Here is an 18429-nt window from a genome sequence, read left to right as displayed (position 1 = left end):
TAATGAAGAACTAGCTCTCAGACAGTATAAAATACAGCCCTCAGATGAGCATATATTAAAATGCAATAAACAGCATCTCCTCCAGATATCCTAAATGGGAGAACACAGTGGGTAAGGGGAAATTACTGTACATGGGGAACACTGAGCTAGTTATACCTCACACAACTATCAGAAATGAGTCTGAGAAGGTCCAGTTGAAACAAAAAGGTTCCAGAAAGACTTATATGGCATTGATATTATCATTTTTAATAGTATTACATAGTATACTTTTTAGAAACAGGAATGTAAACAAATCTAAGCGTTTGGTTTATTCTAGCTTAAGTATGTTCATACGTTTACATACTTTGTATGATTCATTTTGGACTCCTGGGACCAAGGCTTAATGAACACCGCTGCTAATTTTTGTGGGACTCCTGAGTCCAAGGAACACAATTGCTGATTTGTTTGAGGCTCTTGAGACCAAGCTCCCAGGAACAAAACTATAATAATAATAAAAAAATTCCACCCCATAGTAAAATCATCTTTCTGTAAGAGTATAGAAACATTTTAGCTTTCACAGAAGACAATGAGCAGGTGATATCTTTTTTGGGGGGGAAAGTCCTTGAGTGGCTAGAAGAATAAAGAACATCTTAAAGTAATGAAGAAATTGCTTCTGGAAATCTATTTTCTATAAAGGAAAAGAGTAAGATGTTTATATTTTTATAATTTTAGTGATACCTGGGTAGTTTTTGGAGGGTTAAGTGCAGACAATACTACTATTGTGTATTGTGTAGAATGCGAAATCCTGCTTGTTATGTGGTCTCTCCTGAAACCCATATAGACTGCGCATAGAATACCCAATGTCCTGGTTTCCATGACAAGCTAATTGCAAATCTTAATTTAGTGAGATTACATAAATGTGCAGCCTCCTAGATTACAGTAGGTTTGCTCCTCCATTGTCCTTTTTACTGTTAAAAAAGGTAAAGGTAAAAGACCCCTGAGAGTTAAGTCCAGTTGCAGATGACTCTGGGGTTGCGGCGCTCATCTCACTTTACAGGCTGAGGAAGCCGGCGTTTGTCCGCAGACAGTTTTTCCAGGTTATGTGGCCAGCATGACTAGGCGCAGCGAAACACCAAAACCAGAGCAGTACACGGAAACGCCATTTACCTTCCCGCTGGAGCAGTACCGATTTATCTACTTGCACTTTGATGTGCTTTTGAACTCCTAGGTTGACAGGAGCTCACCCTGTCATGGGGATTTGAACCACTGATCTTCTGATCTGCAAGCCCAAGAGGCTCAGTGGTTTAGACTACAGTGCCACCCGCATCCTTTTATTGTTATCTTAAGCTGTATCAGGATTTGATTTAGCACATCATCCAAAGCAGGACTAGTGGTTAGCCTCTCTCCTCATCAGCCATGAGCTACAACCAAGAATAAACCTTCACTGCAGCTACTTGTGAGTGAAGACAAGTAAAGCAGCTATAAGCTTCTCTTCAAGAGCCTATATATTTGTACATACATAAGACCGTGGTCTGTGCACAGTGTACATTAAGGTTAGAAACATACAACCAAGATTAAACAGTTGAAACTTCTGTAATCTCAACTAGGAAGGAGTTGCAAAGCATTGAGCCCAGAATACTGAATGCATGTCTGCTGGTCAGTATCAACTATGTGTCTGAGTCATGTGGAACCACTACCAGTGACTCAGTCAAAGACTTCATTGATCAAACAGGGATATTAGGAATCAAGCTGTTAAACACCCAAGTTGTGATGGGCATAGGGAATTAATACAAAAAGCTTCAATCATCTTCCTAGAGTTAAGTGTTGCTGTAATTCAGTATCAAAACTGAAGCAACTATCAAGATCAGTTTTGATACTGAAACTTGTTCTCAAGATACATTTTGTAAATATGTACATGATAGCAAGAGGCAACTGCCCTCTGAGTATAGGGCTGCCATATGTCTGGACATTACCGGGATTTCAAAGGTGGAATTGACATCTGGGGGGGGGGGGATTCCAAAAGGCGACACTTTGTCCTGGATCTTAAACAAATCAATTGAAAAATCACGGTTTTTTTGGCTCAACAATTTTGGTGGCATTCTGGTTTTTACTTTTTGAAATATGGCAACCCTAAGAAAGTATGGCAAGGATTGTGGTAGACCTCCAGTGTTACATCTCCAGCAGTGGCATCATTCATTTTCCAGAGATTGAGAGCAGCACCATCATCCAGTTTTAAAATAATAGTATTTTCTTTTAACATAATGGTGTATGAGCTATAAAGAATTAAAAACTAACTCCTGCTTTGATGAAGATTTGTTATTAGATTTTTTCCTCTATTTCCTTCTCTTACCTTCTATATCTCACAAAAGCTCTTCCAAAGTATTAAATATTTGTTACCAGAAGAGGATTTAAACCAGTGTTTAAATGTTTATGCCAATAAAGCTCAATAACAACAACTGATGTTGAACTTCCTGTTGTCGTGTTTTTGTTTTTCCAGAGGCAGCAAGCATTATAGTAATGAATGCAAGAATAGGTAATGAATCCTCTGTTTCTGAATTTCTACTCCTGGAGTTCTCAGCAATCCGAGAAATGCAGATTCTACACTTCTTCCTCTTCTTAGTATTGTACCTGGCAACTGTATTCGGGAATCTTCTCATTATCTCTGCAGTAGCCTTTGACCATCACCTTCACACTCCCATGTACTTCTTTCTGATGAACTTGGCCATACAGGACCTAGTTGCTGTTTCAGTCACTATTCCCAAATCCATAGCCAATTCTCTCATGAACACCAGGCGTATTTCTTATACTGGATGTGTTGCTCAGGTCCTCTCATTCGTTTTCTTTTTATCATCTGATACCGCCTTGCTTACAGTCATGGCATATGATCGCTATGTTGCCATTTGTAATCCATTCCAATATGAAATGGTGATAAACAGGGCAGCCTGTATACAAATGGTAGCTGGTGTGTGGGTCACTGGATTCCTTAATGCAGTCATGCACACTAGTGCAACATTTGCTACACCTTTCTGTTCAAACATTGTCAATCAGTTCTTCTGTGAGATCCCACATTTACTTACACTTGCCTGCTCAAACTTATACCTAACAGAAATTGGAGTTTTGGTGATGAGTGTAATCATGGTGACTGGCTGTTTTGTCTTCATTGTTGTCACTTATGTGCACATCTTCACTGTTGTCCTGAAAATTCCTTCTGTTCAGGGAAGGAAAAAGGCCTTCTCCACTTGCATACCCCACCTTGTTGTCTTCTTCGTATTTTGTTTCACAGGATGTTTTGCTTACCTTAGGCCTCCATCTAAAACTCCATCTGATCTGGACTTTGCATTAACTTTGATGTATACTTTTGTTCCACCCATGTTCAATCCAATAATCTACAGTATGAGAAATACAGAGATTAAAAATGCATTATCAAAATTACTGGGTTTCAGGCAAGCTTCTGTTAATATCTCTTTCTGGCTTATTCTGAAAAGGTGAAATCTCTCTAAGTATTGCACTAGATCTGTGGTACCAATGCTTAGGTTCAGTAAATATTAGGATTTACAACTTGAAAATGGCCAGTTCCTAGTGTATTAGGACTAGGAAGAAGTATAGTGGACGCTCTGGTAAGCCTCCGTATTAAACACATGTAAAGCTGGGCACACTTTATGGATTATGTAGTAGACTAATTTTTGTGTGAGGTGAACATCTGCAGGGCAATATTCTTTAGCAGTTCAAAGCATCAAAGGGCAAAGTGTGAATAAGTGTGAAATGCTAGACACTTTTGAGGTAATAAACTCTAGAATGCCAAAGGAGAGGCCTTCTCCTGTGTTACAAAATGAGACCAGAACTTAGGTGAACTGTAAGGAAGAAGTGGGAAAGGACAACATCTTGAATGTGCCTTACAAGATAGGCTACAGAAGACAAGATTTCTGGTGATGCTGCCATAGATTAAGTTTGTATGTTATGGGGTGCTGCTGCTGTGTGCCACTCCATTGAAGGCTAAAGGGTTTTATATATGTATAAAATAAAACATATATCATAAAGACATTAGAGACTCAATTGTGCCTCATTTTCTGCAAAGGAACACAGACACTGGGTGAGTGTCTAGAACCTTCTGGAGTATTGTTACTGCTCAGCCAGAGATTGGGGGTGACACACAACCACTGTAACACTATAATCATAGGGAACTACTGATATGTTGTGCCCAGTTACAACTTCCAGATAAATTTAGATATGCGGATTCAAAATATATCCTGTGTTACATGAGCATCTTGCATTCCTCCAGCTTAGATGTACCATTCACAATTTTGTTTGTCTGATTGCATGGTATGCCTAGGTGTGCCGTTAGATTTAGTAGATTTGTCAGGAAAGGCCACTAACCTCAACCACATGCCATTCATTTATACGAATGATATCACACTTAGCTTTTAAACCTTTTAATGCATTAAATGCATTTGAAGCAGTGGTTGAGAAGAACTTAGTGATCATGTTGGCTTCTTCTTTTTTAATTATTCTCCTGTAATTATACAGAGCTATTATCAGAAGTAAAGGGCCAGAAAATTACGGTAATATTTATTTAGGAACCTCAATTGATTATTTGTGTCAGACTCCTGGGACCAAGTCTCAAGAAATGCTACTGTTGTTTTGTGTTGAGCTCCTGAGTTCAAGCTTCTAAGAACACAATTGTTTATGTTGGGGTTCTGAGACCATACTCCCAGGAATATAAATATTATAAGAATAATTTCCCACTACATAGTAAAAGCATCATTCTGCAAGAGTACACAAATATTTCCACCGTCTCAGAAAGAAAAAGAGAGGGTGAACTTAAAAGAAGAAGAAGAAGAAGAAGAAGAAAGGAACAAGTTTTATGAATGGCTGGAAGAATACAAAGGACCCTGAAGTGGTAAAGAAATTTCATCTGGAAATTTACTTTCTGTTAAGAAAAAGAGTAAGTTATTTACATATTTTTAATTTTAGTAATCACCAGGGTAGTTGTTTTAAAAGCTGAATGAAGAAAATACTACTATAGTGTATTGTGTAGAATAGGACATTCTGCTCGGTAGATGGTGCCTCATAAAGCTTATATAGACTGCACTTAGCTTACAAAATGGCCTGTGGTTTGTATGACACACTAAGCCAAACCTTAGCATAGTGATGTTGTGAGGAAAATACCCACCCAGCGCTCCCTGAGTCCCTTTATTCAACAACATTGAGGAATGAGGCCACACAAACACCAGGATTGATCAATCGAACAGACCGTTGTTACAGGGAAATTGGATGGGAGAGGCTGAGACACACACACACCTGAGGCTTGCCTCACCATGAGGCAAGGACAAAGTGTCTTTGCTGCACATTACCAAAACATCATTCAAACATGGGTTTGAACATGGGTTCAAAGCTCCATTCACAAGGTGCCTGTCTGGTCAGAGGCTCCAGATCTATGACAGCAGCCCTTAATGTCAAGAAAATGAATAACAGCAACATATCTGCAAAGGCATTGCATCTGCCAGGGAAGCTCAGCTCAGTTTGCAGAAGGGGCCCACGACTCAATGCTGAGCCCCACACCTCCAACAAAGGAAAACAGGGGAAGTCTCAGTACCAAATGTAGCAATTCACAGATAAATGGCTCAATCAGAAAACTTTACAAATTCATGAGAAATCACTTGTATCAATCTTCTCAGTTCCAATGGCATTTAGGACCCAGGGAAGTGAGGTATAAGGGGAGTGGTTAGTGAGCCCACCATAATCCCCAATATGTACAGTCACGTCTGCAAGGCCTTCCTAAGGAGACATGACAGGTGATATCCTGCGCCAAGAGTGTCAGACAGATAACCATCTAAATCACAATGCCTACCCACCTCATAGTGGGATGAAGCCCAGACAAGACAAAGGGGTGTATTTGTCTTTATTCAGGGACCAAGGAACTGTAAATACTTCCATTTGTACTGTGATGAACTAAGTGTGAAAGACTATATTTGATTAACAGGGGCATGCCTGGATCTCAGGTTCTACCTGAGACCACACCTTTTCTGTGACATATCTATGCTGTCTTGATGATGCATCTGGAAATGTACTATGGGAAACTTTCGGAAACTTTAAAAAACTGATGTAATCATTGTTTGGTCTTCTGGCTGCTTTGTCTTTGTGGTAGTGGGAAGCTTTGCTGCAACAATAAATATTAGGCCTGCTGGCTGCTGTTTTGCTTCTATCTCTTGGCTGAAGTCTCTTGCTTGTGACCCCTGACCTGAACCTATGGGAGTCAAGGTTAGGTGATTGTGGACTCCCTGTTACACCATTCAACAGAACAAAAGGGTTATTAGTCCTGCAAACAGGAATGCAGATGTGGGGAATTTCTCATCAATCCACAAATCTCTTCTTCAAGGTCAGAGAGATAGATAAAAAACAAGTCATCTAACTACAAGCCCTTTACTCCCCTTTCTAAGTATTGGAGCTTATCTATTTCCTGCTGATTTGGTAGGCAGAGCACAAACCAATTACTTTTTTATTGTGTCTTAAGCATGGATTCCCTGCATGATCACCTCAAAACTGAGTCTCTGCTTTTTGCTTATAACAGTGAGAATGCACAAATGTGCAGCAATATTACCATAGTGTATTGTGCAGAATGTGAAATCCTGCTTGCTTTGTGGTCTCTCTTGAAAACTATATAGACTGCATGTAGAATACCCAATGAATGACCTGGTTTCCATGACACGCTAAGCCAAATCTTATCTTAGTGAGACTTCACAAATGTGCAACCTCCTGGAAAGAAGATTATAGTCGCTTTGCTCCTGTGTGGTTCTTTTTACTGCCATCTTAAGATACAGCCTGTTATGTAGTGTAGTTTCACCCTGGGCCAACAGGGGGATACTGTATATAGTTTTCACTCAGGTCTGTAGATAGTTTTCACTCAGGTCCGCAGCAGTTATTTTAGGCGGGAACTCTGGGCTGTGGTTGTTACAATGTTGACAGCCGGCTGCCTATAAAAGCAGGCCGGCTGAGCTGTTTGCAGTCAGTTCTATTCCAGCTACAAAATAAAGAGCTACTTGAAGAAATCGCTGTGCCTGCTGCTATGTCAACCCACAACTTAACACTGGCGACGAGGATGGGATGGATGGACATCAGAGCACAGCCAGATGCGGCCAGCCTCTGAACAGAGCGAAATCACTGAGCGAAATCACTGGGCAGAACCAATTCAGAGCTGACTGTTCTGGCTAGAGCACTGTCTTCCATCCATCGCCCTTCACGCCGGCATCGGAATCATGGCTTCACTTGTGCCTCTACTGCCGTTTGCGCCAGCCTCTGAATCATGGGACTCCTACCTCGCTCGGTTCGACTGCTACCTCCAAGCCAACGAGCTGACAGCAGTATCAAAGGATCGGAAGCGGGGCCTATTCCTCAGCCTCTGTGGGCCTGAGGTGTTTGAGACGGCCCGAGCATTGGTTGCGCCTGAAGCAGTCCAGGCAACACCATGGGACACGATCCAAGAGAAGCTCCGCAACCACTATGCACCAAAGCCGTCCAAGATTGCTGCCCGCCATGCGTTCTACCACCGGAACCAGGCAGAGGGGGAGTCAATCAACAACTACACCACCGCCCTGCGACAGGCTGCAATGCACTGTGAGTTCCGAGACTTAGACGATGCCCTGATGGATCGAATCGTCTGCGGGGTCCGGGACATCCATCTGCAACGGCGTCTCCTAGCCAAGCCAGACCTCACGCTACAGAAAGCCATTGAGGAGGCTGTGGCCTCAGAAGCTGCTGAACGCTCCGCCCAGGAGATCCGCAAGTCCAGCAGCCCGCGTCTTGCTAGGGAGCCAGTTCCGGTGCATCATGAAGAGGCCAGCAGTGATGAGGCATCCTCCAGTGAAGACGATGACGTGCACCAGACAAAGCGGGAGCGCAGGAAGTTCCAACAGAAGTCCAAGGGCCAAGCGGAATGTGCCGGCTGCGGAGGCAACCATTCCCGTGCCAAGTGTCGATTCAGAGACGCCATCTGTAGGAAGTGTTCCAGAAGGGGCCACATCGCTAAGGTCTGCCGATCGGCTCCGTCTGACACCCCCCCTTCATTGACTCGCAAGTCCAAGTCTTCACTCCAGTCTGCCAAGGAAAGTTGTTTCGCTCTCACCAACTGCCACTGCCCGTCTGGAACCACAATTGGCCAAACCGACTCGCCTACGCGACGCAAGCTGAACGTCACGGTGCTCATTGAAGGAGCTCCATGTGACATGGAGATCGACACCGGGTCTGCCCTGTCCATCGTGTCATGGAGCACCATCAAAAGACTGGTACCCAGAGTGTCCAAGAGGCAACTCAACTCCCACCGCGTACACCTGAGAGACTACCAGGGAAACGACATTCCCGTGGTAGGCGTTGGCCGGTTCCGGATCGCCTTCAAGGATTTTTCGGGCCTGCTCCGGTTGGTGGTGGTCGAAGGTCAGCGGCCAAGCCTCCTAGGGCTAGACTGGTTTGATGCCCTCGGCCTGGAAGTCACCGGCATCAACTGCATCTCTAACGCAGAGACTGAGGGTCTGGTCAAAGACTTTGCCGAGGTTTTTGACGGCACCTTGGGGCAATATACAGGTACGCCCATCTCCTTTAGCCTTGATCCACAAGTCGCCCCCATCAAGCTAAAGCCACGCCGGGTTCCCTTTGCTCTCAAGGCTAAGGTGGACGAACAACTGGACAAACTGATTGCCCAAGGAGTTTTGGAGCCGGTTGACCACGCCAAGTGGGAAACCCCCATCGTCACGCCTGTCAAGCCAGATGGGTCGGTGAGAATCTGCGCTGACTACAAGTGCACGATCAACAAGGCACTTCAGCAGCACGCTTATCCGGTTCCTGTTGTCCAACACCTGCTGCATTCCCTGGGTGAGGGTAAGGTCTTCGCTAAGCTGGACCTTGCCCAAGCATATCAACAACTGCCAGTTGATGATGCCACTGCTGAAGCCCAGACGATCGTCACCCACCGGGGGGCATTCCGTTGCCGCCGGTTGCAGTTCGGGGTGAGTGTGGCTCCTGGAATCTTCCAAAGCCTTATGGAGCGTCTCCTGCAAGGGCTTCCGGGCGTGGTACCATATTTTGACGACGTCTTGGTGTCTGCAGACTCACACCAGCAGCTGTTCGAGCGCCTCCGTGCCGTGCTGACCAGGTTCCAAGAGGCCGGGCTCAAGGTAAAGAGGGAGAAGTGCCAGATCGCCGTTCCACAGGTAGAGTTCCTGGGCTATCTTATCGATGCCTCCGGCCTTCACCCAACCACATCCAAGATCCGCGCTATCCAGCAGGCCCCCACCCCAAAGAACAAAACGGAGTTGCAGGCATTCCTGGGGCTGCTGAACTTTTATAACATGTTCCTGCCCCACAAAGCCACAGTGGCTGAGCCTCTTCACCGACTCCTTAGCACTAAGTCACCTTGGGCCTGGGGTCATCGGGAGACAGCGGCCTTCAACGCGGTCAAGGCTCTCCTTTCTTCAGACAGTGTGCTGGTACAGTACAGTGAATCCAGGCCGCTGGTCCTTGCCTGCGACGCCTCACCTTTTGGCATCGGTGCTGTCCTTAGTCACCGTTTTCCAGATGGAAGAGAAGCACCGCTCGCCTACTTTTCCAGGACACTATCTCCGACGGAACGGAATTACAGCCAGCTCGACAAGGAGGCATTGGCACTTGTGGCTGGAGTGAAGAGGTTCCATGAATACCTCTATGGCAGGACTTTTGACCTCATCACTGACCACAAGCCACTCCTGGGCCTCCTCGCCGGTGATCGTCCAACTCCACCGGTCCTCTCGCCACGCATGCTGCGATGGACTGTTTTCCTGGCTGCCTACCACTACCGGCTCATCCATCGCCCGGGGAAATCGATGGGCCATGCCGACGCCCTCAGCCGTTGCCCTCTTCCAGCATTTGTGGAAGACCCGGCTCCAGCTTCATCGCTCCTTCTGATTGAGGATCTTCCGGCAGCGCCTGTATCAGCTACCACTGTGGCCTCCGCGTCTGCCCAGGATCGCACCATCAGCCGGGTGCTCAACTGGGTGTGGAGGGGGTGGCCACAAGGGCCTTTTGCATCGGAGTTCCAGCCCTTCGCAACCAGACAACATGAACTCTCAGCTCATCGCGGCTGTCTGCTGTGGGGAGACCGCGTCGTGATTCCCCAGGGACTCCGTCAGCGCGTCCTGGAGGCTCTGCACGTTGGCCACCCGGGAATTGTCAAAATGAAGGCATTGGCTCGGTGTTACGTCTGGTGGCCTAATATGGACGATGCCATCACTGCCTGGGTGTCCGCCTGTCAAGCGTGCCAAGAGTCGAGGCCTGCACCACCGGCAGCTAAGGGACACACCTGGGAGACGCCAAAGACACCCTGGTCGAGGGTGCACATCGATCTGGCTGGCCCCTTTCACGGCCGGACCTTTATGGTAGTGGTGGACGCCTATTCCAAATGGCTGGAGGTCGCCCTGATGCCCTCCACCACTACCGAAGCTGTCATCCGGGTGCTGCGAGGCCTGTTTGCAACGCATGGGTGTCCTGATGTCCTTGTCTCTGACAACGGACCGCAGTTCACGTCAGGCACCTTTGAGCGGTATCTTTTGGGACTGGGCATCCGCCATGCCCTAACGGCACCCTTTCATCCATCCAGCAACGGGCAAGCGGAAAGAATGGTGCGCTCGGCAAAAGAGGCACTGGCGCGCCTGGACCGGGGAGACTGGCATGAGCGGGTCGCCGAATACTTGTTCGTGCAACACATCACCCCTCATGCGGCCACAGGGAGGAGTCCTGCTGAACTGCTTATGGGCCGCCGCCTCAGGTCACCGCTCGACCGGCTACACCCGGACTTTGCCGTGGCTGAACCCCCAGGCTGTGCCAACGCGCCACGGTCATTTGTCCCAGGAAACCAGGTCTTTGCCCGGAACTATGTGGGGGACATTCCTTGGGTGCCAGCCACAGTAGTGGGAGTCACTGGACCTCGCTCGTACCAGGTGGCACTCGAAGATGGACGCTTGTGGCGACGGCACATAGACCAGCTTAGGCGCAGGGTTGGAAACTTGGACACTACCGAGGTGCCCCCAACTGCGCTTGCAGCTCCAGAAGAGACACGTACAGATGGCGAGGCCCCACCTACACCTCCCTCGCAAACTGCCAGCGTGGAGCCGAACCAAGCCGCTTCAGAACAGACTCAGACCACTCCACTTGCGGAGGCTCCACCCACAGCAGCGGATCCAGGGGAGTTGGTTCCAACGCCACCTAGGGTCGCACCACAGCCTCAGCAAGAACTGTGTGGCCCTCCGGACTTGGCTACCAGTCCCCGGCGGTCTGGCAGAGTTTCCAAGCGCCCAACTTATTTAAAGGACTATGTTGTTGGACATGTATCACTGTTGGTCTAAGTATGGGAAATGTAACCGATATGCTTTTGTGCCTAATTGAACCATTACGCGTAGTGCTGTATATAAGGAAACCATTACGATTGTAACTAACACCTTATCTCGGTGGGGAGGGGTGTTATGTAGTGTAGTTTCACCCTGGGCCAACAGGGGGATACTGTATATAGTTTTCACTCAGGTCTGTAGATAGTTTTCACTCAGGTCCGCAGCAGTTATTTTAGGCGGGAACTCTGGGCTGTGGTTGTTACAATGTTGACAGCCGGCTGCCTATAAAAGCAGGCCGGCTGAGCTGTTTGCAGTCAGTTCTATTCCAGCTACAAAATAAAGAGCTACTTGAAGAAATCGCTGTGCCTGCTGCTATGTCAACCCACAACTTAACACAGCCAGTTTTGTCATAGCACATCATTCAAACCAGGACTAATGGTTAAGCTTTGTCCTCACTAACAACGAGCTGTAACCAGGAGCAAACCTTCATTTCAGCTCCTAGTGAGTGAGGAGAAAGTTTAAGCACTTTGTCTTAGCTTAGTACAGTGTGGCAGCAAAATGATCTGGGCATGAGTAAAGGAGCTGTGAGCATCTCTCCATGCACATTTGTACATTCATGTCACCATGCAGCAGCATTGCATGAGCAAGTGGGCAGCCCAGCCCTTGTTACTGACACTACCAGTGCAACCTGCCCCACACTGGAGTCAAGCAAAGGCACATGGTGCTGCCTGCCTGCCTGCCTGTGTAGGGGTGGGGGGGGGACAACAACAATAAAACAATGAACAGCGTGGTGATACAATGACTGCTGCAATCAATACTATCACAATATGCAGAGCGCAGATGCCTCTCACTGATACCTCCATATTTACAAAGCATATTTTGATCCTGTAATTCAGTATCAAAACTGAAGTAACTAACTCGTAAACATAGGGTGATGATTAGCCACCGGAATGATACAGGGTCCAATTCAATGTTCGTGTTTTAATTTCCTTTTTTTTAAAAAAAAATATTTTTATTCATTTTCACCAACATAGACAATAACAAAAACATACAAAACAAAAACAACAACAACAAAACAACACTAACTAACACTAATGTGACTTCCCCGAACCTCCCCTTCACTGCATCCTTCGTTTTAAAGTGTTAATTCTTAGCAAACCTTTGTTCAATTTCAAAACTCTTTTTCCTTAAGTTTTTTCATGTTTCAAATTTAACCGCTATGATTCTGTATCTCATACCTTTTGACATTTTAACATTCCAAAATTTTACAACAATTCTTAAGATAGATTTTAAACTTCCTCCAGTCCTCTTCCACCGTCTCTCTCCTCTGGTCACGAATCCTGCCGGTCATCTCAGCTAGTCCCATAAATTCTGTCACCTTGATTTGCCATTCTTCCAGAGTAGGTAGTTCTTGGGTCTTCCAATACTTTGCCAGTAGAATTCTTGCCGCCGTGGTTGCGTACATGAAGAATGTTCTGTCTTCCCTTGGTACCGTTTGGCCGACCATGCCCAAGAGAAAAGCCTCCGGTTTTTTAACAAATGTCCACTTAAGGATTTTCTTAATTTCATTATAGATCATCTCCCAGTAGGCCTTAATCTTTGGGCAGGTCCACCAAAGGTGGTAAAAGGTTCCTTCACATTCATTACATTTCCAGCAATTATTATTGGGCAAATGATATATCTTTGCTAGCCTGGTTGGGGTCATGTACCACCTATAGATCATTTTCATTATGTTCTCTTTTAAGGCACTACATGCCGTAAACGTAATGTCTGTGTTCCATAACCTTTCCCAGTCTGCAAACATAATCTCATGACCAATGTCTTGTGCCCATTTAATCATCGCTGATTTTACTGTTTCATCCTGTGTGTTCCATTTCAGCAACAAATTATACATTCTAGACAAAATCTTAGTATTGGGTTCCAATAATTCTGTTTCTAACTTTGACCTCTCCTTCTGAAATCCTACTTTCCTGTCTTGTTTGAACGTCTCATTAATCTGCTGGTAATGTAACCAGTCTCGGACTTTAGGTTTCAGTTTCTCCATACTCTGTAATTTAATCTTTTCACCATCATATTCTATGATTCCACCATATTTTGGCCAGTCTGGATCCATATTAAGTTTTTTTACCGCCTTGGCTTCCAGGGGTGACAACCACCTGGGGGTTTTGTTCTCCAACAAATCTTTATATCGGTTCCATACATTAAACAATGCTTTCCTGACAATGTGGTTTTTGAAACCTCTGTGCACCTTTACCTTGTCATACCATAAATATGCATGCCAGCCAAAATTATTATCATATCCTTCTAAATCTAAGATGTCTGTATTCTCAAGAAGTAGCCATTGTTTCAACCAGCAAAAGGCTGCTGCTTCATAATAAAGTCTTAAGTCCGGCAGGGCGAAGCCCCCTCTTTCCTTTGCATCTGTTAAAATTTTAAATTTTATTCTGGGTTTTTTGCCCTGCCAGACAAAATTAGATACATCTTTCTGCCACCTCTTGAAACAGTCCATTTTATCCAAAATTTGCAGTGTCTGGAATAAAAACAACAATCTCGGCAATACGTTCATCTTTATAACAGCAATTCGGCCTAACAAGGAAAGTTTCAACCTAGACCATATGTCAAAATCTTTCTTAACTTCCGTCCAACATTTCTCATAGTTATCTTTAAATAGATTCGCATTTTTAGATGTTAGATTCACCCCCAGATATTTAACTTTTTTTGTTATTTCCAAACCGGTTTCCCTTTGAAAATTCTCTTTTTCCCCCAGCGTCAGATTTTTCCCCAACACCTTTGTCTTTTGCTTATTTAGTTTAAAACCTGCCACTTGACCAAATTCTTCAATGAGTTCTAGGATCCTTTTTGTGCTGGCTTCAGGTTGTTGCAAAGTCAGAACTAGATCGTCTGCAAATGCCCTCAACTTATAATGCTTTGTTCCCAATCTTATTCCTTCTACCTGCTGGTCCCTTCTAATCATATTCAACAGTACCTCCAGGGCTGATATAAACAATAGGGGGGACAATGGGCATCCCTGTCGTGTTCCTTTTTCTATTGGGATTTCGTCCATAACCATACCATTCACAATTAGTTTAGCTCTTTGTTCAGAATATATAGCACCTATACCGTTTTCAAAGTTTTGGCCTACCCCCATCCCTTGGAGATTCCTCTTCATAAAACTCCAACAAATGTTGTCAAAGGCTTTCTCCGCATCCACAAAGATCAAAACTGCTTTTCTATTAATGTCAGACTCCAACAGTTCCAGAATGTCTATAATATTCCTCACATTGTCTGACATATGTCGTGTTTTAATTTCCAATGACGACCACAACTTGGGCTGGGGATAGCCTGATTCCAAATATTCTGGTTTTATCAGTGGGGTCTTTGAAGGAATAGCTCTTAGGGGTTCTACATGGCTCAAACACATGGCTTATATTCAGCAGGAGGCATGTATTCAGTATTCTGGGCCCAATTCTTGCAGCAAGTTTTAACTGTTTTTATCTTTATTGTATATTTTTAAACTCAGTGTACACTGTGCCCGGACAATGGTGTCAGGGGCATAGCATGGGTGTTGCCGGGGTGTGTGTGTGTGTGAATCAGGCATCTCTGTGTCTCTCTACAAGTATGGGAGGAGGGGCATCTGGTTTTCACCCAAGTGGCATTTTGGCTGGCCGGGCTCCCTGGAGGAGAGAGCTTAACCACTAGTCTTGGTTTGAATGATGTGCTATGACAAAACTGGTTGTAACGGGCAGCGCCATCTACTACAATAGTAGTTTATTTTAAGAGAATGATGTATTATCTATAGAGAGTCAATATTTGTTTTCAAAAGATGATTTAATCTAATGTTTATCTCTTTTTTCAGATTCAGCAAGCATTTTAGTCATGAATGCCAAAAAAGACAACAAATCTTCTGTCTCTGACTTTCTACTACTTGAGTTCTCATCAATACGGGAACTGCAGATTCTACACTTCTCTCTGTTCCTGGTATTGTACCTGGCAATTGTATTAGGGAATCTTCTCATAATATCTGCAGTCACCTTTGACCAGAAACTTCACACTCCCATGTATTTCTTTCTGATGAACTTGGCCATCCAGGACCTAGGTACTGTTTCAGTCACTATTCCTAATTCCATGGCCAATTCTCTCATGAATAACAGACACATTTCTTCTGCGGGATGTGCTGCTCAAGTCCTCTCACTTCTATTCTTCCTATCATCTGATATTGCTCTCCTTACAGTCATGGCATATGATCGATATGTCGCCATTTGCAATCCATTACAATATGAAATGGTGATGAATAGGACATTATGCACTCAAATGATTTCTGGTGTGTGGGTCACTGGCCTTCTCTATGCAGTCATGCACACTAGTGCAACTTTTGCAACTCCATTCTGCTCAAATATTGTCAACCAGTTTTTCTGTGAGGTCCCACAGTTACTTACAATTGCATGTTCTAATTTATACCTCATAGAAATTGGAGTTTTGGTGGTGAGTATAATCCTGCTGGCTGGCTGCTTTGCCTTCATTGTTATCACTTATATACACATCTTCATGGCCGTTCTGAAAATTCCTTCTATTCAGGGAAGGAAAAAGGCCTTCTCCACTTGCATTCCCCACCTTGTGGTCTTCTCCATATTTTGTTTCACAGGAAGTTTTGCTTACTTCAGGCCTGCTTCTAAAACCCCTTCATTCCTGGACATTGCCTTAACTGTGATGTATACCATTGTACCACCCATGTTCAATCCAATAATCTACAGCATGCGAAATAAGGAGATTAAAAATTCTTTATCAAAGCTGTTGGGTTTGAAGCCCTCTTCTATGAATATCTTTTCCAGGCTTATTCTGAAAACAGGAAATCTCTCTCTGTGAGTAGAATCATAGGGAGCTCCTAAAACACACTGTCCTTGTTAGACATGTAGATTCAAAATTCCCCCTGTGTCACAATATCTTCTTGAATTTCCCTAGCTCAGTTGTACTGTTCACACTTCACTTCTCTGATCACGTAGCCTGTTGAATTGATCTTACATTAATATATTTACTGTGCAGTTTGTTCAACTGAACTGTGGGAAATAATTTCCAAGGCAGCCTACAACTGGCTGAATACCCACTCAACCCAGCAGACCTTAATCCCCTGCCAGATGGATGGGAATAGGACATATCTCCCTCATCCTCTGTTGACCCAGAACATGGAAATGGCAATTTGAACTGAGTATTCTTTCTGACAGTGAGCATAGAAGCAATCTTCTTGAAGCTACTGTTCCTCTGGCTAGTGAATGGGGTTAGGCTTGTCTTCCTCTTGCTGTGATGTCCTTTCACTGAGTTGGGACAGTGTTTTTCATTAAAGAGGAGAACAAATATTGTTTTGACATATTGAGGGCTTGGACTGTGGAATCAAATGGAGTCATATTAAGTCTCTGCTACTAGTCAGAGCACAAAGGATCATTGGAACTCTAAACGCCCTCCCTCTAAGGATGTGCAGCATGGCAAAGGTTAGTTCAAACTGCTTCTGTACATCAACCTCTGATGCTTTCATTCCTCTTCTTTCCATAACCTCTTTTATATCTTGTATATTTTTTATTTTTGTTTTGTTTTCATTCTCTTAAATAACTTATTTGGAATTAGGCTTAGGATTTATCCCCGCTTCCACTTGTTCTGTGCCTAAAAACTACAGGTCTGAGAGGTTGGCAATCTGACTTGGTCAAGGTGCCCATTTGTACTTCCTGCAGGGGACGCATTGGAAAGCAAAGACTCTTACAAAATTGTATAGTCAATCAACCAACTTCAAGGGAACAACAACTCTATGAGCAATAGTTAGCATTTGAGGGTGCTTTTTTGTTTTTAGTGCAGGCAAAGAACATCTCAAAATGGAAATGATACTGGTTTATTTATAACATTCTGATTGGTATGGATAGATGAGGTCAAAATAAAACTTTTCTGCCACAAAAGTTGAACTTGGCTGCATTGAATGAGTTTCATTTGACAGACAAGGGAACTGCTACTGTACGCAGTGGTACCTCAGGTTACATATGCTTCAGGTTACAAACTCCACTAACCCAGAAATAGTGTTTCAGGTTAAGAACTTTGCTTCAGGATGAGAACAGAAATCGTGCTTCGGCGGTGCGGCCGCAGCAGGAGGCCCCACTAGCTAAAGTGGTGCTTCAGGTTAAGAACAGTTTCAGGTTAAGAACAAACCTCCAGAACGAATTAAGTACTTAACCCGAGGTACCACTGTACAAGCATAATTAACATGAAGTAAAATTGAATTAATAACAGCTCAGTATGGCACTACTACTAATATTGTGATCTAATCAGTTCTTCTGATTTAGTAATCATTGCAGCTTACGAACAAATCTTTGCTTAAGAACAAAGCAACAATTTTATTGATTTAACATGTTTATAACTTGTAATTCTTCTAAGGATCTGCAAGCAGGGGTACAACAAATGCTTTTAAATCACAATGCACAAAATATAAATTCAAACAAAAGAAGCACATCAAAACAAAAGAAGAATGGTTTACAGTGGAATAGTCTCCCTCGGGAGGTTGCGGGCTCTCATTCCATGGACCTTTTTAATAATAATAATAATAATAATAATAATAATAATAATAATAATAATAATAATTTATTTATACTCCACCCATCTGGCTGAGGTTCCCCAGCCATTCTGGGCATCCAAAGCAGAGATTGGATGGCCATCTGTCATAGATGCTTTAGCTGAGTTTCCTGCATTGCAAGAACTTGGACTAGATGACTCTAAGGGTCCCTTCCGATGCTACAATTCTATGATTCTATCATACAGCATCAAATAGCAGCAGGGTCAACATGACAGCCCTTAGAAACAATCACAATGCACCTCACCCCTGCTCAAAGGCCTGAATGCTGAAGTGTGTTCTTACCTGCCTTTGAAAACACTGCAGTGTCAGGGCATGACATGCCTCAGAAGGAAGTCATCCTGAAATACAATGCTAAACATGCAATGTAAGGCTACAATCCAATGCACACTTTCCTGGGACTAACTCCCAGCCAATGTAGTGATATCCACTTCTGAGTAAACAAACATAGGACTGGACAAAACTAATGCAAGCCATCTAGGCAACCGAAAGTGTTTC

General features: G+C 44.2%; 1 protein-coding gene across 1 annotated transcript; it reads left to right on the top strand.

The window, feature by feature from the left end:
• Window positions 1–2496: 2496 nt before the first annotated feature.
• Window positions 2497–16190, top strand: LOC309356066 (olfactory receptor 14A16-like; the record flags this gene model as incomplete). Its single annotated transcript, XM_081887246.1, has 2 exons — window positions 2497–2881; window positions 15559–16190. The coding sequence occupies 2 exons, from the start codon at window positions 2497–2499 to the stop codon at window positions 16188–16190; spliced, it is 1017 nt and encodes a 338-aa protein (XP_081743372.1).
• Between the last annotated feature and the right edge of the window lie 2239 nt (window positions 16191–18429).

Source organism: Podarcis melisellensis, assembly GCF_964234715.1.
Source record: "Podarcis melisellensis genome assembly, chromosome: 13".
Lineage (NCBI taxonomy): Eukaryota > Metazoa > Chordata > Lepidosauria > Squamata > Lacertidae > Podarcis > Podarcis melisellensis.
Note: the sequence above shows the minus strand (reverse complement) of the source record. Positions and strands in the feature narration are given on the sequence as shown.